This window comes from Triticum aestivum, chromosome 4B (genome assembly GCF_018294505.1).
Source record: "Triticum aestivum cultivar Chinese Spring chromosome 4B, IWGSC CS RefSeq v2.1, whole genome shotgun sequence".
NCBI lineage: Eukaryota > Viridiplantae > Streptophyta > Magnoliopsida > Poales > Poaceae > Triticum > Triticum aestivum.
In genome coordinates, this window is record NC_057804.1 from 29,563,753 (window position 1) to 29,588,237 (window position 24,485).

Consider the following 24,485-nt stretch of genomic DNA (forward strand, 5'->3'; position numbering starts at 1 on the left):
TCTCATGTAACCAAGAAATAGGAAATGCAATTTTGCTAGTAAACCAAACAACTATCACATGTGCACACTCAACACTAGCACAACAAAATCATCAATTTGATGCACGTCCACATGAGAGGGGGGAGAGAGAGGGGTGTGTGTGTGTGTCGCCGCGAGAACTCCGATAGCTACACCCCCCCACTCCCTTTCTCTCTCCTCAACTTTCCCCTTTTTTACTGCCCTCTCTCTCTCTCTCCTCCCCGCACACGCCCCATGCTTCCGCTTCTTCTTCCCCCCATCAATCGCGAACCGGATAGGGGATAGTAGATAGATCGGCCCCAAATCTTTGCCCTCGGAACACCGCGGCGGCCGGCCGCTTTCACCCAACTCCATCCCACCACCACCCCTCCCGCTCTCCCCAGATTCGGGTCTCCGTGGAGATTTCCGGGATCTTTGTTTGCGCCGGCGACGTCGCTCATGGCGTGCTGACATGCTCCGCCGCGCCACAAGCTGCTGCCGTGCACAGGTTAGGCTCCGCTCCGCTCCCCTCCCCTCTCCTCGCCCCGATCTGCCGGCCGGAGCCGCGGCTCCGGCCGAGGGCCCGAGCTTTGACGAGCTCCTGATCTAGCCAAAGATTGGTTTTTGTTTCCCCGGAGATCTTTCCGTGGATTCGGTCGCCGTGCTTCCATTTTTGTAGCCTCGGTTTCCCCTCCCTTTCCCGTTGTATTTCGCGTCCGATTCGGCAGGTTTCCAGTCCATCTCGCTGTGCTATTTCGGACCTTGCTTGACTGGCTTCTTGACTCATGTTTTTTGCCCCAGTTGCTCCGATCCGACGAGCCAAGAAGATGAACGGCGCGCCGATCCCCGCGGCGGCCGGCGCCGACGCCGCGGCGCCCAGGAAGAATGCGGTCGCCGAGATGGCCAGGCACCTCACCGTCGACACGGACGACGCCTTCGCCGGCCTCCTCGAGCTCGCCGCTGACGACGACGCGGAAGGCCTGCGCCGCGCGCTGGAGCGCGCGCCCCCCGCCGCCGCGGACGAGGCCGGCCTCTGGTACGGCCGCCGGAAGGCGCTCGAGCAGCGCACCCCGCTCATGGTGGCCGCCACCTACGGCAGCCTCGCCGCGCTCCGCCTGCTGCTGTCCCTCCCCTCCGTCGACGTCAACCGCCGCTGCGGCCCCGACGGCACCACCGCCCTTCACTGCGCCGCCTCTGGTGGCTCGTCCTCGGCCGTCGAGGCCGTCAGGCTGCTCCTGGTGGCCGGGGCCGACGCCGACGCCACAGATGCGTCCGGGTGCCGTCCTGCTGATGTGATCTCTGTGCCGCCGAAGATGATTGATGCAAAGATCGCCCTCCAGGATCTGCTTGGGCTCCCAAAGTCTGGGCATGGCGTGCTCCGGGTGGTGACAAGGGCCACAAACCTGACCTCGTCGCCGGTGTCATCACCCACCGCCGAGGACGCTCGGTCTCCATCAGCTGCTGTGATGATGATGTCAAAGTTCCCAGACCTGCCGAGGGTTGCCACTTCAGAGAAGAAGGAATACCCAGTGGATCCATCCCTGCCGGATATCAAGAACAGCATCTATGCTTCTGACGAGTTCCGCATGTACTCCTTCAAGATCAGGCCGTGCTCCCGGGCGTACTCGCATGACTGGACCGAGTGCCCCTTTGTGCACCCTGGGGAGAACGCCCGGCGCCGCGATCCGCGCAAGTATCACTACAGTTGTGTTCCATGCCCTGATTTCAGAAAAGGTGTGTGCCGGCGTGGAGACATGTGTGAGTATGCTCATGGGGTGTTTGAGTGCTGGCTCCACCCAGCGCAATACCGCACTCGCCTCTGCAAGGATGGCACCGGCTGCAATCGCCGCGTCTGTTTCTTCGCGCACACCACCGATGAGCTCCGCCCGCTGTATGTCTCCACTGGGTCTGCAGTGCCATCCCCTAGGGCCTCAGCAACGGCTGCAATGGAGATGGCGGCAGCAATGGGCTTGATGCCTGGTTCTCCGTCATCGGTTTCGGCAGTCATGTCCCCGTTTACCCCACCGAGGTCTCCTTCTGGCAATGGGATGCCCCCTTCTCTGGGCTGGCAGCAACCAAATGTTCCGACGCTACACCTTCCGGGCAGCAGCCTTCAGTCGAGCAGACTCCGAAGCTCACTTAATGCAAGGGATATGCATATGGATGACTACTCCCTGTTGCAGGATATTGATTCCCAGCTTATAAACGATCTGTGCTACTCGCGTCTTGGTTCATCAGCAGGAGGGAACCACAGTTCTCGGACCAAGAGTCTGAACCCTTCAAACCTGGATGATCTCTTCTCTGCTGAGATGGTCTCGTCCCCGAGGTACAACAATGCTGATCAAGGTGCTATGTTTTCACCTTCCCAGAAGGCTGCTATCCTTAATCAGTTCCAGCAACAGCAGCAACTTCTTTCACCAATCAACACAGGGTTCTCACCAAAGGCTGTGGACAACCAGCAGTTGCATTCACGCTCATCTCTACTGCAAGCATCACTTGGGATATCCTCCCCTGGCCGGATGTCCCCCCGATGCGTCGAATCTGGGTCGCCAATGAACTCCCACCTAGCTGCCGCCCTTGCCCAGCGTGAGAAGCAACAGCAGCAGCAGCAGCAACAGCACCAGCAGACAATGAGGAGCCTCAGTTCTCGCGATCTCGGGCCCAGTGCTGCAAGAGCATCGGCTGCTGTTGGCTCTCCTCTGAGCTCATCATGGTCCAAGTGGGGATCTCCTTCAGGAGCTCCGGATTGGGGCGTCAACGGTGAAGAACTGGGTAAGCTTCGCCGGTCATCTTCCTTTGAGCTGAGATCAGGCGGCGACGACCCAGATCTCTCCTGGGTGCACACACTGGTTAAGGAGTCTCCACCAGAGAAGCAAGCCACCACAGCTGAATCCATCAACAACTCTGTCAGACCTTCACCTCAAATGCATCCCGGTGTAAGTAATGGTGAAGGCTCCGGTGCGAGCACGCAGCTGAACCGACACGACCAAGCCGCAGTCATTGGAGCGCTGCTCGAGCAGATGCAGCTTGACGAGCAGATCGGTAGTCTAGCAACATAGACGAACAACCAACCGAGCCCGGTGGCTGGTGCGAGAAGAAGTTACCATTTGTTAGCTAAAGAAGAATTGCAAGTATTTTTTTGATTTTCTGTTCATTGAGGTGGTCAGTCAACAAGCCAAAAGGATGGATGAATAGCTGAAGGCGGTGATTCAGGGATTGGTTTTCGTTAAATTTTTGGGAGGTAAAAATCAATACACAACTATTGAGTTTCCATTTCCAGTAGGTTAAATTAAAAGAGTGGAGTTACCTCAGTCGGGGCCGAACGGAGGTAGGGAGAATCGCACCCCGGCAGCTTCAGTTCATCAGCCAAAAAGATTTATTAGTTGTCTATTCTGTCAATTAACCCTGTTATATTAAAACTTTAAAAAAGAAGGCTCATGTGCCATGCCAGAATTCTTTCCTTTTTTTTTCACCTTGGTGGTTGTTGTTTATTTTGTTCATTGTTGTGAAATGGATGCTTGATGTACTGATGGGGGTATAAATGGTTACCCGGGCATGCCATAGTTCCAAGTCCCCAAATATGTTTTAATTTTTTAATTTTCTTCCTTCAACATGATTTGTGAGAGGATTTTACACCATGGCCTTGTTTCCGGTCCGAAGATGATGTTGATTCCTCTATTGTTCATGGATGATAATTGTAATGATGATGATGATGATGATAATGTGAAATTGTTACCGAATCCGTGTCGCTTTTTAATTTTTTCGCCGTCTAATCGAATCTTGGTTAATCTGAAGCGCTCCTGAATTTCTTGTGACTGGTGGCCGATGCAACCAGGGGCTCTGTTTCTTACTGGTGGATGATGGAATTTCAGGGCTAGTGGGTGCACACGTGGTGGAGTCAGTTGTGGGTGCATTTTTATTGGCCAAGTGTGAGCGAGATAATGCGCGGGCTAGTCAGTGTGAAGATCTTGATTCGAATTCCTGCCGGCATTCGGAGGACGCGTAGCGGTGATATGATTCTTATTATTGCGCCGGTTTTGACAGTAAGGTGGTTCTAGATGTAGAATATTGTTTGGTACTTTTCCTCCAACGGGACGAGCGAAAACGAACCTCCTCAAATGTAATGTCCGGACGTGTTCGCGGATAGCGATGGTGGCGCCCTCTGGTGGCGCCGGCCTTCCACCAAATATCTGTCCCTCGGGTTCAAGCCTGAGTTCGTGCGTCTGGACTCCCCCAAACTTTTCGTAAGTTCGGGGCGGTTTGTAGTTGGTCTGAGGTTGAGTTAGCGTGTTCGGACTTCCCCAAACCTTCTCTAAGTTTGGGGAACATTTGTAGGGTTTCATACGTCCAGGCTATTTTACAGATATTTAATGACTGCCGGTGGATGGAAAATGTCTGAACTTGTCGGTTCAGATTTGATGAATCCCCTTTCCATTGATCCCTTTCCCCAAAACTAAGGGCCTGTTTGGGACTGGTCCGCTTCATGAAAATCGGTTTCGCTCCACTAAATTCAGTTTAGAGCAGTTTCATTCAAAAGTTGCAGTACTACCAAGAGAATGTTTGGCTTCCATCTAGCTCCAGCTTCAAGAATGGAAAATTTGGTGGAAAGGATCTATTTGATTGGTTGAGGGGGAGAAACGAAGGAGTATCACTTAATGATGAAGAAGAGCTTCATAAAAAACTAAGAGTTGTACACCAGATTTTAGTTTTTCTTACGGAGCCGCATATCATGCAGCTATCCGTTTGGCTTTAATCTTTTGAAGCGGAGTTAAATTTTAAGAAGCAGAGCAGTCCCAAACAAGCTCTAAGTAATGTGTCGATTTCCACTCCTAGTCGCAACCTCATGGATTGAAGCATTGATTCGACATTGGCACTCCGGGGTCTCCATCATTCCATCAAGACCATCCTAGACCAGTACAGGCATAACGTGCACAAGCCAGAAGCATGGTATAGGGTGATGACAGATGACAAGATTATTATTTCTGAAATGAAGGCAAAAGTTTTGCCTCATCGATTAATTAAGAAGAAAAAAATTACCCAGTTAACTTATGAAAAACCAGGCAAAAACCAATGATGGGCAGAAATGGCCGCGTTTCAACCTTCGTTTTCAAGTTTCAGCACCTTGATGGCGTGACCCTTTTGCTTGTGTGAGCAAGTTCAATGAACAATTAGGAAATTAAAATTGCTCCAAGACTCATAGCCATGCTTCCACAATCAGCAGGTGCAAAAAGATCAAACGTAATACACACCAGCCTTCAGGAACTAGTTCACAAATAGAATCGATTAACGATAAAAGAATCAACTATTACCACGAACAAGAATCTATCACCACTCCAGCAGTAAGTTAAACTAATACAATTCAACCCCATCTCAAGTCAAATCCAAAGAATAAAAATATGAAGTCCTATAAGTTCACAAACACAAACTGCTGCAGATCGAAAGTAAGAGACGAACACTCCAAGCTAATCTCTGGTTGAAACCAAGTATGGTACAAAACAGGGCGTTAGTTAAAAGTTACCAAAATCAATCGAGACATCACTGACGACATTCATTTGTAGTCCGTAATCACTTGGAAGCCCATTTACAAAAAATGCCACCGCTTGTTCTTTTTTGCGAGCCTGGTGGACATTAGATTTCTTCTGGTCCTGGAGAACACCGCTGATCGGCAGACGACTTACTCCCTCTTTCTGGATTTCTGAATCTTGACATAAGGCAAGAATCCAAAGAGGTGGATGATGCGCGGCTCCCACCCACGCTGCTGAGCTCGGCAGAACATCAAGAATGTGTTTGCAAAGTACGAGTTGAAGCCCATAAGCACATGCCACCATGCGTGTCCCTGCGGGTTGATGACCCAGAGCGAGAGCTTCTTACAGAAGATGCGATCAACTAGCCAGCAAACTGTCGCCAGGAATATGGTAAGAACCCACAGCTTCGCGAGCCTCTTGGCAGCCAAGTCTTTCGTCTGAATGTAGTACTTGTACATCCGCGGGATGCAGAGAAGGCAGAGGCCAATGTAGTGCAACTTGAATACTACTTGGAATCGCACGAAGAAGTGAACTACAGCAAATGCAGCACCGTATAGAACAAGGAAAGTAGGCATGGTGCTCCTGTAATGCCAGTCTGGTGAATAAAGGACATACAGATATAGGAGGATTTCCCACACCATTGGAGTCTCGTCACTCTGCTGTAAGCTGGGAAACAAAATATGGCCAACACAAATCAATATATTGCATACAGTAAAGCAAAACTGAAAGAAATAATATGAAGAATTTGGTTGAAGTTAGACATGCTGAAACTGAGAAGCACACTAAGAAATGCCTGTGATGATCCATGAGGCCTCAAATGCACAGCCTTTACTCAAATAGATTAAGAGAGAGAATGATTTTTAACTTGCACATCATGGTCTTAATTACAGGAATGCATCCACTCTACACAGGACTTGAAACAATTCACCGATTGTGTTTGATGTAATGGATATGGTATTTATAATTCAGAGTACATGCAGCACAGACAGTTGTTAAGGAGGTAAGTGGTAACTAATGATGAGCATCACATGACCACCAAAACATGCAGGTTGCTTTATTCGGGAGACTTCTAACTTACTAATTTGCCAACCAAAGGACCAACAGGAGCGGCAAATAGTGAGCGCCTGTAACTACTGAAATTTTTTCATAAGCATAAGAAAACCATTTAACTCAAGACACCATTTCAGCAATGAACAGCTGCACCGGTTGCTGATGGTCAGCCAGGGCATAAGTACAACGATGCCCAATTTTTAATTCAAAATCTTCCAAATAAATCATTCGTTGTTGGGGTGCGCAAGTGCATATCCACTCATCAGTGCATCACACATCAAATAAGCATAGAATTTTGAAAGCAAGACTCGATGGAGAAAAGAATCTAAAGTGACTTGTAATTTATTAATGCGACCTTCTGTACAAAAGTTTTCAACCTATGAAGACGATCCTGTTTTGTTTGTAGTTTGCCTGTATTTTTGTAACTTCTCAGAGTAAGGCAATTTTGAAATTATTAAAGGGAGCATTCACCAAAAATTTACAAGGTGTTCTAACAGAATCACATAGAAGTAACAAAGAATGTATTGTTTATAGCTTTTGGCTTTGTGCAATGGATAATAACAACACTGTTGTAAGCAATAGTCAGCTATTTCCATGCAAAAACACCGGAAGTAAAATGCACTTCTTTGAATTTCCCCAGCAGTGAGATCAAAGAAAAGTTCAGGTCAATAACGGCAAGATAACAATCACAATAGCAGGGCGCAATATATCATAGTACTAATACAAACTTAACACAAATTCATATTGACAAAATATCTTCTGCAAATGATTCAAATGGTAGTAAATATAGGTTCATCAAGGCGCATTTATTTTCTGTTATCAGATACTCTAAATCAAATGCAAGCTCGCGTCGCTAAATGTAAAAGGTGTGTCCTGGGTAGTGTCTGAGAGATAGTGCCTACCAAACTCAGATCTACAAAATATCGATATGTTCTCTGTATTTCAATAATTTATAGTCGCCAATACCACATACTACGCTGTAACCATTGTAGACAGAAAATCAGCCAAAAAGATGATGAAAATGGTCACGGGGAAGCAAGAAACCACCTCCAAGCAAATTAACAACTGGCGTTGTAGAGTCTTTTTTCCCTCAAAATGGTAGGGAGCATGAAATTTAACTTTGATGTTTTGAAGCAAAGCCATAATAACTAGTAAAAAAGAAAGAGGAAATTACCCTAGTTTCTACGACATGAGATAAAATGCTGTAACCAAAACCCATCCAATCATTGTGAGCACAATTGCAAGATGCGCGTAGTAGGAATGAACAACATTCAACGAGCAAGAGGGCTAACTCCCAGAATTGCATGATTACAATTAACACCAACCGAGAATACCAGTACAGTTAACTAAAAAACTTACACATGTTGCAAGGTTGCATGGAAGATGATACTCCCAATAGAAAGTATCATATTGGATATGTGCAGGACGCTGAAGCGCTTCTCGAAACGCTGGCGGAGAGCATTCACGAGCCCAATAAGCGCCAAAAGAATGCAAGGGGCATTAGAGAGAGTATTGTAGAACTCTGCGATGTATGACGAGCGCGCATAGTTCTCCTCGCACAGCTCGGTGGTTGATGTAACCGGCCCCCAGAAGCTTGCCACCATCGAATCCGCCATGGAATCAGCCATGCTGAGCTCTTGATTTGGTGTGCTATCAAGAGGCTATGTCACAGCGTGTCGGAGGGCAGCAAACCAAAGACCTGCAGAAATGAAACGTAAATCTGTTAAGACCCATGGAGTGCTGGTGGTAGTTAATCATACTCCAGCGTGTACGGGATGTCTGGAGCGTACAGCAGGTAAAAAAAGTCGTTAAAAGATAATTGACGTTTCCATCATCTACCCTATTCATCCATAAAAGGCAAGGGTGATTTTTCCAGTAATGCAGTGACGACATAATAAAGGCGCAACACCCCTTGGCACAAACAATCCGAGTCTCCATCATGGAAGGCTCGCACACAGCAAGCAGAATTACACAAGTAACTCCTACTCAGTGAGGGCTGGGAAGAAACCCTAACAATTAAAACACTCTTACAAGTTACAACCACTGCCTTGCTTGACAGAAAGGCGCTCTTATAACAGAATCCAGCGGCACTAGCAGATCCCATCAGAGGTACGCACAGATTCGCCGCATGGTGCGGAATCCGGCATCGATCGATTCCCAGTCCCCCCGACCAGCCCCACGGCACGAGCAAACGTCTACCGGACCCCCGCAGATCTGCTGGTCAAACCCGAACCAGCAGAATCGCGGAGCAACCCAACCCCCTTACAGCGGCGATTAGGGGTAAGACTAGGTTCGATCCCTCTCCTCTGCACTCACTCGCGGGAAACGCGCGCCCCGCCGTTCGCCGAGAAACCCAGATCGACGGGGCGGAACCGGGCGGCCCGGCCGGTGGGCGCGGGGGCGGATCGGGGAGAGCCCGCGGCTAGGCTAGGGAAGGGCTTTGATCGGAGGGGGCGAAGGGGAGGGGAGGGGGAGGGGGATCGGAGGGGGGCGGTCGGTTACCTCGGGGCGGGCGCCGCGGTGTGCCGTGCCGTGGTGTGCGCGCTAGGGCATGGAGGAGGACGGCGAGGTCCGTGGGGGGGCGCTCGCTCCGCTTTTGTTCGCTTGGCTCGCTCGATCGATCCGTCGCTGTCTTCCTTTCTTTTTTTCCTTTTTCCTTTTCCTTTTAACTTTTCTCCACGCGTCTTTTCCTCGGTGTTCGTTCGTTGGAATTAAAAAAAAACAAAAGGAAAACCGCCGTGGGCCTTCCGTCGGCGTGGTGCGCGGGCCTAGCGCGTGGGGCCGGTGGGCTTGACGGGTGGGAGGGGGCGAGTGTCGTCGGCCGGCCTTCCGCGGTGGCTCGTACGGCGGTACACGCGTCCGGCCGTGTATACACCCCTAGCTAGCAAGTTGTGTTCTTGTGAGGAGAAGAATATGCATACAGGGACCATTTCCCCTGGTGATCCCGTCGCCTAGCCATTACTGCCCACAGCGTGCCGCATTATTGAATCAGAATATCTTGTAGTAGTAGAGTGTATCTAAATAATATGCCTATTTTTTTTTTTGAAAAAACTTCAAATCTATTCATCTTCAATCATGGCAGTACAACGAACACCAGAAATAATAAAAAAAATCATCCAGATCCGTAGACCACCTAGCGACGACTATAAGCACATTGACAGTGGTCCGATCGAAAATTGTGTGAGCGCATGAGTTGTGAGATGTGCTCAACACTTGAAGCGGAAATCTACAGCATGCTCCGTATTTCTGTGTTAAAAGATGGCGTCGTGTGAAGTTCGATCTGGATATCTTCTCTTTTTTACACATTACATTTTTGCCACACGCTTTGTAAGTTTTTTCTTTTGCGAGTGTTTTGTAAGATTACTGTTTATAAAAATATAAACAGACAGCATACACACTTGTTTTTCATTAGTTCATTTTATGTTTCCAGACACCGCCGTATACATTTGTTTTAACACGGTTCCTGCGGCAATTCAGTTGGCACGTGAGACACCTTGTCATCTGGAGAAACCTAATTTTACGGGCATCGCATCGCCGACATGTGATTATTGTTGCTGATTATGACTTGCTAGAGGTGTTGGCTCATTTTTGCGGCTTAACATTATCACAAATTTTTATATGGCGCAGGTGGACGTGGACCATTTTCCCAGTGATATGTCAGCCTCACCTTGTCACATTATTATTTGGATTATGTCGTAGCATTTTCCCAAAAAGACAAGTGAGGTTACATCTTAGATCTTGTATATCAAAAACACTGTAAACATGTGGTCCATGTGCAAGACGCTTTTCGCCAAGGAACCTAATTTAGCTGGCCTCACCGACATATAATTTTCTTTTCTGATAATGACTTTTTTCCTTTCTTGATAACGACTCATTAGAAGAGCCAATTCATTTTGTGGGCTTCACATTCTGGCACCATAATTATGTAATATATTTTTCCTTGAAAACAACTCATAAGAGTAGTTGCGATCATCGATGAGTTTATGGGTTCACTGCTCTTCTTGGTGAATCTACTATATCAAAATAGAAGCCCCCGGGGCCCCCACTACATGATTTCCCTGCCCTCACAATCTGCCACGTCGCCACAATTTAGTTCATTCGTTTGATTAATCAAAGATGGCCACAAATTAGTTGTAAATTTGCATCAGTGTATCCATGCATGGCTTTTTGGGGAAATCGGTTCATGCATGTCGATCACAATTGTTTGTGTTCATTTTTTTGTACGACATCACGTTATGTTCGATTACCAACGGTGTGTATACATCACAATTTGTATTTGGTAGAGAAGAATGGGCAGGTACCATTTCGTGCAGTGATCCCGTCGTCTAGCTATTACCAACGGTGTGCCGCATTACCAACTCGGAATATTTCTCAAACAAGTGAGGATGAAATGTTGGAAATCTAATTTTCCGGGCATCGTCGACAAGTGATTCTCTTTCTCGATAATGACTTGCTAGAGGCGTCGGCTCATTTTGTGAGCTTCAAGTTATCACAGATTGTATTTGGCACATGCAGACAGGGACCATTTTCCTAGTGATATGTCAATTTCACTATGTCGCATTATTACTTGGATTATGTCGGAGTATTTTTCCCAAAAGGACAAGTGAGGTTACATCGTGGATCTTGTGTCAGAGCACTGAAAACATGGGTTACATGGGCAAGTAACTTGTCACCAAGAACATAATTCAGCAGGCCTCGCCGATATGTGACTTATTACCTCCGTTCAGGAATAACTGATGTGGTATTAGTTAAAATTTAAACTAAAATCCCTCAAACAAATTGAACTAAAACCGCATCAATTGTTTTTGATTGGAGGGAGATAACAACTTGTTAGATGGGTCGATTCATTTTGTGGGTTTCATGTAATACAAGAAACAATCACGCGCTTTGTCGCGCCGTTCTTCATCATGGTGTATTACTTTTTTTAAAAGTCAAACCTCTTTAAGTTTGATCAAATTTGTAGAGAAATATATCAAAGTTCATAATATCAAATCGGCGTTATTAGATCCATCATGAAATGAATTTTCATATTTTTTTATTTAATATTATGGATGTCGATAATTTTGGCTCCGAACTTGGTCGAAAGTAAAGAAATTTAACTTGCCAAAGAACTACTAACCCTTATATTTTGAAATTGATGGAGTATTTTGTTTGGTCGGTGAGGGAGACGATGGGTGTGTTTTATGTTTATTTATAATGCGATTATTTGGTAGACCTTTCGCAGTGTGATTCTGTGTTATCCGCTAATCATCCCATATTTATGTGGGGATATTTTTTAATCATTGGTTGCATGTAATATGTTCGTGCTATAGTATCACATGGTGGTGCTTTTTTCTGGGTGATACGAGTCTGCGAGGGGTTGATATGTTTTTATAGGCCGGTTGCTGCTGATTGATTTGAAAAATCATTGGCCCGATCAAAATCGTAAACCAAATCTAAAATTGAATACCTCAATCAAATGAAAGAGCTTTAAAATTAAGGAACATAGATAATTAATATAATTAAATGAGAGATCTCCTTAAGAAATTGTTGGCCAGGTCAAAATCGGGTGACCCAATTCTAAATTGAAGCCTTGATTAATTATGAAGATTTAAAAATTAGGAAGCATACTATATTGTATACAAAATTAAATGAGAGTTTTGAAAAATTGTTTACCTAGTCAAAATCGGGTGACCAAATTTCAATTGAAGACCTCAATTGATTGTGGGGCTTTCAATCCTAAAGAGCTAATATGTACTGTTACTCAAAAAATAGAGCCCCAACAGCGCAAAACTTATCACTGTCAGGCTGCAGATTTTTTTTAGTAACAGCGCGATAGGACGCTTATAGCGTCCAGTAGCACTGCACCGTCCGCAACCTATATATTGGGACGGCCCATCAGCATAGGTTGGTCAGATGTTGTTTTTTTTACTTGTGTTTATTTTTCTTCACTTTTATTTGCTTTCAAGAAATGACTACACATTTGAAAAATGTTCATGTGGTTATAAACTGTGCTCACGTATTTATTTTTTTGAATGTTCAGGCATTTAAATATTCACATATTTGAAAAAAAATGAATTTTAAAACTTGATCATGAGATTTAAAAAATGTTCATGCATGCTTTGATAAGAAATGTTCGTGTATTTCTCCAAAACAATTGTGTCTGTGTGCGCGCGACGTGTGTTGTTTAACAATATTTCATAAAATAAAAAAGAAAATGATGAAGCAAAAAAAATGTAGAATGAAGTTAAAAGAGAGAGAGAATGAATCAAGTGATTTTATTGATATGAAGGGTATATATCCATATTGAGGGGTTGCTTCAAGACATGGCAGTATATGTTTTATTTTTCGAAAAAACTTCCAATCTATTCATCTTCAATCATGGCAGTACAACGAATACCAGAAATAAAAATTACATCCAGATTCGTAGAACACCTAGCGACGAGTACAAGCACCGAAGCGAGCCGAAGGCGCGCCGCCATCATCGCCCCTCCATTGCCGGAGCCGGACACAACTTGTTGTAGTAGACAGTCGGGAAGTCGTCGTGCTAAGGCCCCATACCAGCACCCCAGAACAGCAACCGCCGCCGATAAAAAATAACGTAGATCGGAAGGATCCAGACCGAAGACACACGAACATAGACGAACAACGATGAGATCCGAGCAAATCCACCAAAGATAAATCTGCCGGAGACACACCTCCACACGCCCACCAACGATTCTAGACGCACCGCCGAAACGGCGGCTAGGAGGGGAGACCTTTATTCCATCTTCAGGAAGCCACCGCCGTCTCGTCTTCCTGAGTAGGACACAAACCCTAACAAGATTGAAAAAACGACTGAAAAAGGGAGCCCTCCTGCTGGCCCTTGCCAGGATCCACCGCGCCTCCATGGCCCTAGGGCCACCGGAGATGAGGCGGACCTGCGCCAGCGCCGGCGAGAGGCACGAACCCTAACTTTCTTTCTTGGAGGAGGAGGAGGCGGAGCCCTAACGCATCTCGACATGGCAGTATATGTTAGGTGAGAAAGAATGCGACTATTTGGGTTGAACACACCCCCTTTACTAATGACGTTCGTTAACAATATGTATTCATAAGCATAAGCTATTTAGATCTAACATTTTTCTTTATTGCATCAGATTTGCCTGCCTCCATTGTTTGGGCATTTTGCTATTGGCTTTTTTGGCGGCCTTGTTGTTTATTGGCTACACGTATCTTTTTGGCGTCCTTGTTGTTTATCGGCTAGACGTATCTCTTTTTTTGGTGGTGAAGTTACATAGCTGGATCTGATGTCAAGAGATGGTGAAAGTACTATACGTAGCTGGACTGCTGTCTTTGGGGAAGTGCTAGACGCAAGCTACACGAACACAAGGGCCACACTATGACATGCCGACAGCATAGGCCCTCCCGTCTGCAAGACTCATGGCCCACTAGATAGCTTTATTTTAAGAAAGCTTGTTATTTTTAGAGATGTTTCTTCTTGAAAGCACCTCATAAGAGTAATTGTGATCCTCGATGAGTTTATGCATTCTCTACTCTTTGTGGTGAATTTAGTAAATTTCAAGTTATACATATAAACAAAACTGCAAATATCTAGAGAAATGTGAAGTGTGAGGTATCTCTCTCAATACTGGCCTGCCATGTACTTCCCGTGGGCAACACCCAAACGCCAAACCTTAACCACTACTACATCGATCTCATGTACTCTCGTGGTAGTTGTGAGTAGGGACGAAGCTAGAAATTTTTTTTAGCAGGATCATGTTTATGATAGTGGGGTCATCATCTATAAATGAATAATGATTAGTACTAAATTAGTGAAGGATTTGCTAATTTGATTGGGTCAATTGACCCCATTGCTTACAAGGAAGATCCGTCCATGGTTGTGGGTTGTGGGATGCACGATAGACTCCAAAGGACACACATGCATCATTCCTAATTTGAAGGATTGGCCTTGAAAAGAATTATCGAGGTTGTGTTCACCATTGAATGAGTCAGTCAAAGGCAACACGCTAATATCATCTTCTTCGTGAAAAAATTATGAGATTAAAGTTCCAAAGAAATAAAAGCAAGAAACTTTAGAGCGTTGATGGAGGTTGGAAGCAATAGGAAGAAAAATGGACCGGGATCCATAGGTTCACTAGTGGCTTCTCTCCAAAAGAAATAGCAAAGTGTGATGAACAAATACAGTTGTGCATCCATTAAATTGCAGTTTTTATGAGTATGGTTATACATGCTATAGTTGGATTTGACCATCACGTCCAAACATCTATGAACCATCATCCTACTACATCTATAGCTAATACTCCATCCCAAGACCATTATCTAACATCCATCTCAAAGTATTAAGTTAAAGAAACAGATTATTGCATTAAGTATGATGACACGAAGTGATACATTGTCTTCACCCTGCGTTCAAAAGGACAACTACACAATCATATTTTTTATCCGTAATGGCAACAATAAAATACAATGCAAGCCTTTTCCACTTTCTATCACTGCAGTAGATTGCTTACAAGATTGAACCCAACTAACATACACAACTTCCTTTTGGAGACCATCCATCAAACTTGGCCAAAGAAAGATAAATAGATCGGTGAGCATATCTGAGTAAGAATTCTGCAGCAAAGAAACCAAATTGATCTCAAAAGAATTAATGGATAGATCTGGTCATACAGTGACAAATCATCACATGGCAACAATGCATCAACAAATTACATTGAATGGACCACAATCATGTACGGCAGCTCATGTGATACTTGTATTGAGAAGCAACTGAGAAAAAACCAACTAGTTATTGATATGGATCCATAGTCCAGAGAAAACTACTCAGGAGTGATCATGGTGGCCTTCAAGTTGATGTAGATGGACATTGAGATGATTTCCTTCTCCGACAGAGCACCGGAAAAGGCTTCTAGATTGGATCACTTCGAAACAGAGAGGTGTGGTTGTGGAAACAGAAAGACTCCTCAATGTATAGGGGTTTTGGAGCAAACAAAAAATATACGTTTTCATAGCCACAGGGGGACCACGTGGTTGTACCATGCGGCCACCTTGGTTGTGTGGGGTCCTAGATGGGACCTAGGTCCTCCGGAAGCTTCTCGTTGAAAAATATTTTCTAGAGTTTTTTAAGGATTTTTGGAGCTATATAAAATAGATGTTCATGAAAGTCCAAAAACATGTAGAAAATAACAACTGACACTCGGCACCGAGTTAATAGGTTAGTCTAGAAAAATAATAAAAGTTGATGCCAAATTATGCCAAAATGCTACAAACCTAGCGTGAAACAATAAAAAATATATACATATATGAGACGTATCAGCATCACCAGGTTGAATCCATACTTGTCCTCGAGTAGATAGATGATAACAACATAAATTTTGATTGTAAATGCTACGAACATGAATTATAATCAATATGATGTAATTTAGGTATCACTGTAAAGAACAACGATGCTATGCAATATTTTGTAGTTGCTAAAAAAGATAACATCAAAAAGTACAAGTAAAAACACTCGCTTTTCATGGATCAATGCTTTCATATCAAATTCACTAATGCCTTTTAGGTTTAGATACAATGTTAGGTGTATCATGAAACCATAGTATGCTAAGTCTTAATTGTATCAGAAACAATTTTACCATAAAGTGTCCAGAGTATTGGTCAAGCACATCAACTACGCAATCTCTTGTTTCAATTAATCTAGAGTTATGCATTTTCTAGGGCGAGCCTTAATCTTTACACTTAAACGGAAAAGGGAATAATCATGTAGGTTAATAAGAAGTCAAAAAGAAAAAAAGTATGGCATCAACGCAACTGATCTTTAGGTTATGGAGAAGCCATAAGCGATGTTGATGCACGGAATAGCGATTGTCATGCAACAGATCCACTAAAGCTATGAATATATGAAAGCTCTCCAAATGAATTAGTGAATATGTGGATCAAACTTCGCTTGTTTATAAACACCTAAAGCGTTTGAGAAAGCTCATCCAACATCGCTGGTTCTACAGTGAAAAATTATCAACTAATATGTAAACATGAAGAATATGAAATGCAATGGTGCTAGTTTGAATAATATGCATGAAGCGTATGAAATGCAATGCTGGTAATTTAAAGCACTAAGGGCATCTCCAACGCTGACCCTCAAACCGCATGCAATCGTCCGGACTGCGTGATCCGGGCTTGTATCATTCCACACAGCGGTTCGGACATGCTTTCTCCCGCAAAGTAGAGCCAAGTGGGGGGGGGGGTTGCGGGAGTTCAGACAGCAGCCACGTAGGACTCCGGCAACTGGGGCCCACTAAACTCGCCCCCTCCCGGTCCCATTTCCTTCCACTCTACCCCTTCCCGCCCATACTTTGCATCCACGCCCTCATCTCTGTCACCGCCCTTGTACCTCTTCGGCCGTCACAGAGGCATTGCCGGACGTCCGCAACCAGCAGTGACGCGCCTGCTCGCCTTTACGACGGTGTTGTCCATCCTAGAGCCGTTTGTACCCAGGTACACTCCCCCGATCGACGACCTCGATGCCGGACACCACGCCCGAATAGGTGTTAGATCAAATGCCATTTAGCTTAATTTCGGATGCCATGTCATTCTTTCAGAGTACGAAGGTTGGCGGGGTACTCGACCATGGAGGATGAGCTGTTGTGTGATGCGTGGTTGGTCGTATCCATCAATTTTGTAGGCATGAGTAGGGGAGGACCTTTTGGCAGCAAGTGCATGAATCGTTTCACGCGCAAAAACACATTGCTCCCTACGACATGCACATAATTCAAGAATGCAATGTAAGGTTGTTATCGTATCACTAGTACGTTATCCAGACCGGCGTCATCAAGTTTTGTCACGTGGTTGGTCAGCTGGAGGCAAGGTGACCATTGCACGCAGCAGAGAAGGAGATCGTAAGTTTTGCTTCTTCTTGCTCGACTTGTTTAAATCATTCATGTTGAGTAACGTGATTGTATTATGAAACATAGGTTAGACTAGGAAATATTCTCGCTTGCCTTGTACTCCAAGTAGATCATGTACTCCTATATATATGCCCACGAGGCTCAAGCAATACAAAAAAAACTATTTCCATCAATCCCCCTCTCTCCTTTTAACATGGTATTTATCGCAAGTCGATCCTAAACCCTAGCCGCCGCCACTTCCGCACTTGCGCGCTGCCCCCGGGGCGGTCGGCCTCCATGACCGCCGCCGGGGGCAGGCCGACCGCCGGGGGCCGCGCCGCCCGTACCTAGGGTTTGTCCGCCAGTAGTGTTGACCGTCTGCCCTAGAGAGTCTTTTTCCCGAGCCCTTGCTCCGGATTTTTTCGCTCTCTCGCCGTTCGTTTTGATCGGCGTTTTTCTTTTTGGTTTTTCGATCTATGCTTGATCGGTTAGCGTCGCCCGCCGCCGCCGTCGACACCGAGCGTCTCTACTTCGACCCCGGCGCGACCAGCCGGCCTCTCCTCCGACCCGACAGCCACGCGCGCCGAGGCGACCCGTCAGGGCCAGCCGTCTTCCGCGCGTTGGTCCGCCCGTCGCCCTGCGCCGGCCGTCACCGCCCTGCTCCGACCGGGGCACCTGCATTGCCTCGATCCGACAGCCACGCGCCATGCGACGACCAATCATAGTCGTCGCTCGCGCGTCGGCTCGCCCATCGATCCACATCACCCGCCTCCGCCGCGTCTGCACAGCGGCCCGGCGGTCTACCTCGTCGGCCTCGTCCTTGGTTGCGTTAGGCTAGTCGACTGCCTCAACTCGGGCGCCGCTGCTCCGTTGGTCGCTCAGGCCTCGCTGCCCGGGCGCCGGCGTTGCTTTGGCAGCCCGGGTGCCGGTGCTGACAAGCTCGTCCGCACAACGTCTCACGCCGTCCGTCGTCGCCGGCTTCATCTCGAACTCCGCCGCCACCACACCTCCACCGAGCGGCGTCCCCGACCTCGCGCACGATCGGCTTGATCACCCGCTCGCCGTGGCGATCCGCCTCATCTACGTCGTGCGAACGACCTGGCCCGTCGGTTACGCGCGCCTCCACAGGTCCCGTGAAGATCGTCCCCGAGTTCAGCGCGCCTCTCCACCGATCGAGCATTGGGTTGCCGCTGCGTCGCCCCGTCGGGCCGCAGCGCCGCCACCCCGTTGTTCTCCTCGCAGCTGCATCGACCTGTGCGTCGCCGCTGCGTCGCCCCTTCGGGTCATAGTGTCGCGATATGCGGTCCCCGCCGTCGCCCCGAGGCCGCCCCCACGGCTGCACCGACTCGCGAACCGCCGTTGCGCCGCCCCTTCGGGCCGCAGCATTGCGACCCACGGTCCCCGTCACCGCCCCGAGGTCTTCCCGCCGTCGCCCCGACCCTCCTGCCGCCGCTGCGTCGCCCCTTCGGGCCGTCGCGCCGCGACCCGCGATCCACTCCGCCGTCACCGCATGTCGACCTCCCGTGGTAGCTCCGCGCCGTCTCCCTTGGCGCTGGAGCGCCACCGTCTGTGCCGGTCTTCGTTACGCTGTCAGGGTTCTTCGCCTACTTCGAGCACCGCCGCCGCACTCCTAGCCTAGCCGCCGCCACCGCCACTCTTCTTTGGCCGCCGCCGCCGCTACCTTCGTAGCCGCCCCGCTGCCCGTCCACCCCCTTCGGTCTTCGTCCAAGCACCAGCCCGTCGCCAGCGTCGCTGTCATCTACCCCGACCACTTCTTCTACTCCGACCACCGTTGGTGACATCGGCCCCGCGCCGATGGGCGCCGCAATCGTCGTCGAGTTCTTCTCTGCTGGCCCATCCGACTTCTCCGACATGGCATACAGCTCGTGCAGGTCCCTCGTCTACGCATGCCCGATGCTGGCAACACCGATGCGTGCCTTCATCCACGACGTGTCCCCGGCAGGCCCGGTCCTGATGGGGGGCTAGGGGGGGGGGGGCCGCCCCGGGCCCCCGAGACGGAAGGGGCCCCCAAGATAAGTGTGCTTCTCTAAATCAAGCCTGCAGTAAAAAAAAACGATGTTGCACGTTCTGCCGTGCGTGGCCTGGCCCAAGTAGCAACTACTAGATCGCTATAATTAAGCACACAACCAGGACTTCTGAAATCTAGAGCGACGCATCACTAGCCGCCAATCACGCACGACGTTCGCGCCGACGACTTGCACGTATCTGGCACCCGGCGCGAGACGGTCTAATTGCTATTTTCCTAATCGCTTCATTGCCTTACGACGCCGTCGCCTTGCCTGATCGCATCGCCATCAGTTCACCTCCTTGCAGGCTAGGCGAATAGGATCGATGAGGCCACAGGGACGTCCGGTGGCAGTCGGTAGTCTTCCGCTGTCCCCCGAGGCCACGTTAGGGCATGTAAGATGATTGATAAGGTAGTCTTATCTTAAGTCTTACATGTAATTTAGAGATGATAAAAAATATTGTCTACAATGGGTCATCTCTTAGCCTTATCTTCAATGACTAGTCATTCCTAAAAATATGGTGATACATATTATGCCAAAAGATCATTTCTTGTCTCTTAAATAAGAAAAAAGACAAGCCTTCTCTTATGAGTTTTCTCTCCTCCACGTCATTATTTATCCTACGTGACACTGCTAAGATAGCACCATTGTACATGCCCTTACAAATGGCAAGGTTAGCCTAATAGCCTATAAGTGCCTTGATGATATACAGAAATTCATACTAGATGACATCGATATTTCGTCTTTTTTATTGTGACAGGACAATGATGATGGACTGATGGGACACTGTTGAGTGGTATATATTATTCAACTTGGTATATTTGCATCTTGCGAGTTTGACTTTATATTCGGTAAGAATTTTTTTAGATAGCCCGCCACTCATGTTGTATGGTTATGTTCTTTTGTAGCTTTTTACTAGTTCCGAATTACCAGTTGTTCTTAAATTTTGGCATGTTTCATCTAATCTATACAGTATACATCTTGCAATTTTATCCACTGAGAGGAAATTACTGGATGAGGATTAATTGGTAATGATGCATCTCAGAATCTTATGATTTTAAGGTAATATGTATAAATTGTTTGATGCAATATTGATGCATTTGAAATGTTTTCCATAATATATTAGCATATTGGCTATTATGTCATCATTATATTAAAGGGTCCCTAATTTTAGTTTTGCCCCGGGCCCCCTAAATGTCAGGACCGGCCCTGGTCCCCGGGCCTGGCAAGCCTGGTCGGCGCTTCGTCAACTTTGTCTTCGTCCATCTACGCATGCCCGGTGCTGGCAACACCGGTGCGTGCCTTCGTCCACGATGTGTCCCCGGGCTTGGCAAACCCGCTGCGACGCGTCGTCAACACCATCATCCTTCCGGTGCACCACTACCTCGTCACCACTGCGCCCATGACTAACTTGACGCCCTCTTACACCCGCGGCTCCACGGCGACTTCCTCGACACCGGGCCTGGCAAGCCTGGTCGGCGCACCCCGTCTCGACATCGATCATGACATTCTTCGCACGGCTACCTGGACCACGGCTCCACCACCCATGCTCTTGGCTACATCGACAAACGGCACAAAGGGCTACCGCCTGCTTGAGCAACCTCGTTGGTTTCCACTCCAGCCACAACTCCGTGATGCGTCGACCGTTACGACTGTGGGGGAAGGTGTCCATCGGCTTGCCTTCGGATTCTTCTCCAGTCTTACCGTCTGCGTCGCTACCGTTGTGACTGTGGGGGATGTTGAGTAACGTGATTGTATTAGGAAACATAGGTTAGACTAGGAAATATTCTGGCTTGCCTTGTACTCCAAGTAGATCATGTACTCCTATATATATGCTCACGAGGCTCAAGCACTACAAAAAAAAAACTATTTCCATCAATCCCCCTCTCTCCTTTTAACAATTCATTCACTTAATGCTGGTCAACGCGTTCATTTACTCAATGCTGATCTACACATTATGTAGCCCGCTCACGCTGATGTGATGTATCACATGACAGAGGGACGACCATTTAAGTACACATTGTTAGATAAATTGAAGGGGGCGTATCTGTGGGACGACGTAACCTGTTGATGAAGCTTATTAGACATCCGGTTAAGAAATTGTTGTACTGGACTTATTTGGATGATTGATTTGTGCTATTTTCTATCCGAACCGGATAAATGTCAGCTGATTTGCATGAATTTCATCCGGCTGAAGTGTGTATGCAGGCAAATCTCATCCCAATTTCATCCGGCTGAAGTGTGTATGCAGACAGCGTTGAATGCTGGAGTGTGTATGCAGACAGCGTTGGATGAAATTGTATCCAGCTGAACGATCAGTATCCGCAGACTATCCCGGAGCAAATTTACGGGTCAGCAGCCTTGGATGCCTCGGATAACGATCAGTATCCGCAGACTATATATGCTAGAGCAAATTTCAATTTTACGGGTCACTGGCATTGACTATGGCAGAGCAAATTTCCAGGTCAGCTAGAGCAAATTTCAAATTTACGGGTCAGTGGCGTTGACTATGCCAGAGCAAATTTACGGATCAGTGGCGTTGGATGGCTAAACGATCGGTATACGCAGACTATGCCGAGCGTATGCCCTAATGTATGAAATGCAAAAAAGAATTAGCGTTGGAGATGCTGCAAAAAGTAGTACTGTGCCTCCTCTCTTCTCTCTTTGTGCCTCTTTCATTCCTCACAAAGATAGGAACAACACCGAACAATACACCTTAGGCACGTGTGGTTTCTGTATTCTCCTGATCCAATTTGTATGCGCCCTAGAACACCATTGTAGCTCCGCCATTCACTCAAAAAAAAAACAGAAAGGGTGAAGCGGCCAGCAAGCCATGGTGATGTACATTGTTGCCTTTGCCTTGCGAGACGGTTTCAGTCCTGCACCTGCGGCTTGTGTTTGTTTTCGCCTCCGGCACGTCTGTACTGGCGACGTGGCACCGCTATTTTCTAGCGGTGGGATAAATCGTCTTGCACGTTCCGCATTCAACCAAAACAGAATCTGAACTTCGTTTCAAAGAGAAGACATATTCTGAAGCGTCAATGTCAAATGATCGGCAGCGAGGCGAGCACAGAAGCAAATGCATGGACAAACGAAGCGGCCCGGGCCTTTTCTTATTCACAACTCGGTACTAAACCGATCGATCGGACGAACACGAGCAGTAGTACAACAGTAGAAACATCACACACACACTGACACGCACGAACACACACACACACTCGCTCGTGTAGACACGTACGAAGGCGCTAGCACACATAGATCAGGTAGTAGACGACGCGGCGCGGCGGACTGACATCGGCCTGCTAGCTCCAGCTTACGACGACGCCCTGGTGCCGGTGCCGGTGCCGGCGCCCGCTCCGCCGGTGGCGCCGGTGTGGCCACCTCCTCCGGCGCGCGCGTCCTCCGCGCGGCTCTGGATGGCGTGGCCGGCCTGCTGCGTCTTGTGCCCCGCGGCCGCGGCGGCATCGGCCATGCGCTGGCGCGCCTCCTCCACGTAGTCCGGGGTGCGCTGGAACGCCTGGCGCGCCGTGTTGGCGAGGACGGTGAGCGAGGAGAGGCCGCCCAGCCCCAGCGCGCCGGAGGTGAGGAACCCGGTGACGGCCAGGCCGATGGTGAGCGCGGCCGGGACCAGCATGGGGCTGAAGAGCAGGAACACGGGCGTGGCCACGGCCAGCCCCACCACGGTGCCCGCCAGCGCCAGCCCGGACAGCACCAGCAGCAGCCCGCCCAGCGGGAACAGCGTCGCCACCGTCAGCGCCTGCGACGCCGACGGCGCCTTCTCCTGGAACATGCCCTTCATCTGCTCGCCCATCTGGCGCCCGTGCTGCTGCTGCCCGCCGTGGTGCCCGCCGCCGTACTGCCCGTGCTGCACCTGCACGTAGCCCCCGCGGTCCGCCATTGCTCCTCCCTCGCTTCGCTGCGTCCGCCGGCGGTGAAGTGAGCCAAGATCTGTCGAACTCGAGAGCTGGAGGGGACTGAACTCTGAAGTGAAGTGGGTTGAGGTGGAGAGGGGATCGAGGCCGGTGCGCGATATATAGGTGGAAGAAGCGGTGACACGTAGGGAGGAGGCGGGGTACGTGGTGGGGGTGGAGGCTTGCATGGGCTACACCAGGCGAGAGGGCTGACACGGCGCGGCGCCTGAGGCAGCCGCTGTGTCGGGAGGATGCGGTGCGTGCGTGGCGGCTGAGGTGGGTCGTGACATTGCGAGTTTGTGACAGCGTGCGTGCGAGACGCAGAGCCTTTGTTTGCTTCCCGGAGTGAGTTCGTCGTCTCGTCGGCCGGTGAGCTCGTGTTCGTCGCCTCTTTTCAAATCTTCCAAGACATAAGTATGGACAATGAGGCGAGAGCCTTTCTCTGATCTCCACGCTCAATCACATTTTCAATCCACCATTCTTGAATCGAAGCCTCATTTCGCCAGCTCCTCACCACATCACCATGTAGACCAAGCCATGTTGCAACCTCGATCCAAATATGGTGGGAGAACCTACATTGGAAGAGAAGGTGCACCGCGGTTTCGTGGACTTGCTTGCAAAACGAGCAGAGATTGCAGTTCGGCCATCCACGACGGTGAAATCGATCGGTCGTCCAAACTCTGTTTTGAATTATCGGCCAAGCAAAAAAATGCATTTCCGAGGGGCACAACCCTTCCAAATATCAGTAGGCACGATGCTTGTCATGCGTCCCGCAAACTACGCCATATAGGTAGTCGACACCGATTATTCTCGATGAGAAGTGAATTTCCATAGGATAGTATCATGCATATCATTGTCGAGAGTAATAGAGGGTAGCTTCTCACAAAGAAAGGCAAACTCCTAAATATGCTCCATGGTGAGCCCATGGTGGGTATCAATCTGACTAACCCAATAATTCTTGTGGTGAGCTTTTTGGACCGAGCAAGATTTCTTTCTTGAGAGGTCAAATATCGTTGGAGCAATATCTTTGGGTCTCATGTCGTCGAGCAAAGATGATTCCCTGAACTTCGCCTTACATCCATCTCTAAACTAACCCTGGTGGCTGCCACAAAAAGG

General features: G+C 48.2%; 3 protein-coding genes across 3 annotated transcripts; 1 reads left to right on the forward strand and 2 right to left on the reverse strand.

Annotated features, from left to right (window-relative positions):
• The first annotated feature begins 143 nt into the window (after positions 1 to 143).
• On the forward strand, positions 144 to 3,733 carry LOC123090778 (zinc finger CCCH domain-containing protein 24). Its single transcript, XM_044512118.1, has 2 exons — positions 144 to 505; positions 799 to 3,733. Exon 2 carries the CDS (start codon positions 825 to 827, stop codon positions 3,054 to 3,056), a length of 2,232 nt encoding a protein of 743 aa, XP_044368053.1. The 5' UTR covers positions 144 to 505; positions 799 to 824; the 3' UTR covers positions 3,057 to 3,733.
• A 1,518-nt stretch (positions 3,734 to 5,251) lies between these two features.
• On the reverse strand, positions 5,252 to 9,228 carry LOC123090780 (alkaline ceramidase). Its single transcript, XM_044512119.1, has 3 exons — positions 9,075 to 9,228; positions 7,932 to 8,271; positions 5,252 to 6,188 (listed from the first exon to the last, which is right to left on the reverse strand). The coding sequence occupies exons 2-3, from the start codon at positions 8,198 to 8,200 to the stop codon at positions 5,672 to 5,674; spliced, it is 786 nt and encodes a 261-aa protein (XP_044368054.1). The 5' UTR covers positions 8,201 to 8,271; positions 9,075 to 9,228; the 3' UTR covers positions 5,252 to 5,671.
• A 13,314-nt stretch (positions 9,229 to 22,542) lies between these two features.
• Positions 22,543 to 23,471, reverse strand: LOC123094303 (oleosin 18 kDa). The gene has a single exon (XM_044516342.1). It carries the CDS (start codon positions 23,354 to 23,356, stop codon positions 22,772 to 22,774), a length of 585 nt encoding a protein of 194 aa, XP_044372277.1. The 5' UTR covers positions 23,357 to 23,471; the 3' UTR covers positions 22,543 to 22,771.
• Positions 23,472 to 24,485: the final 1,014 nt, after the last annotated feature.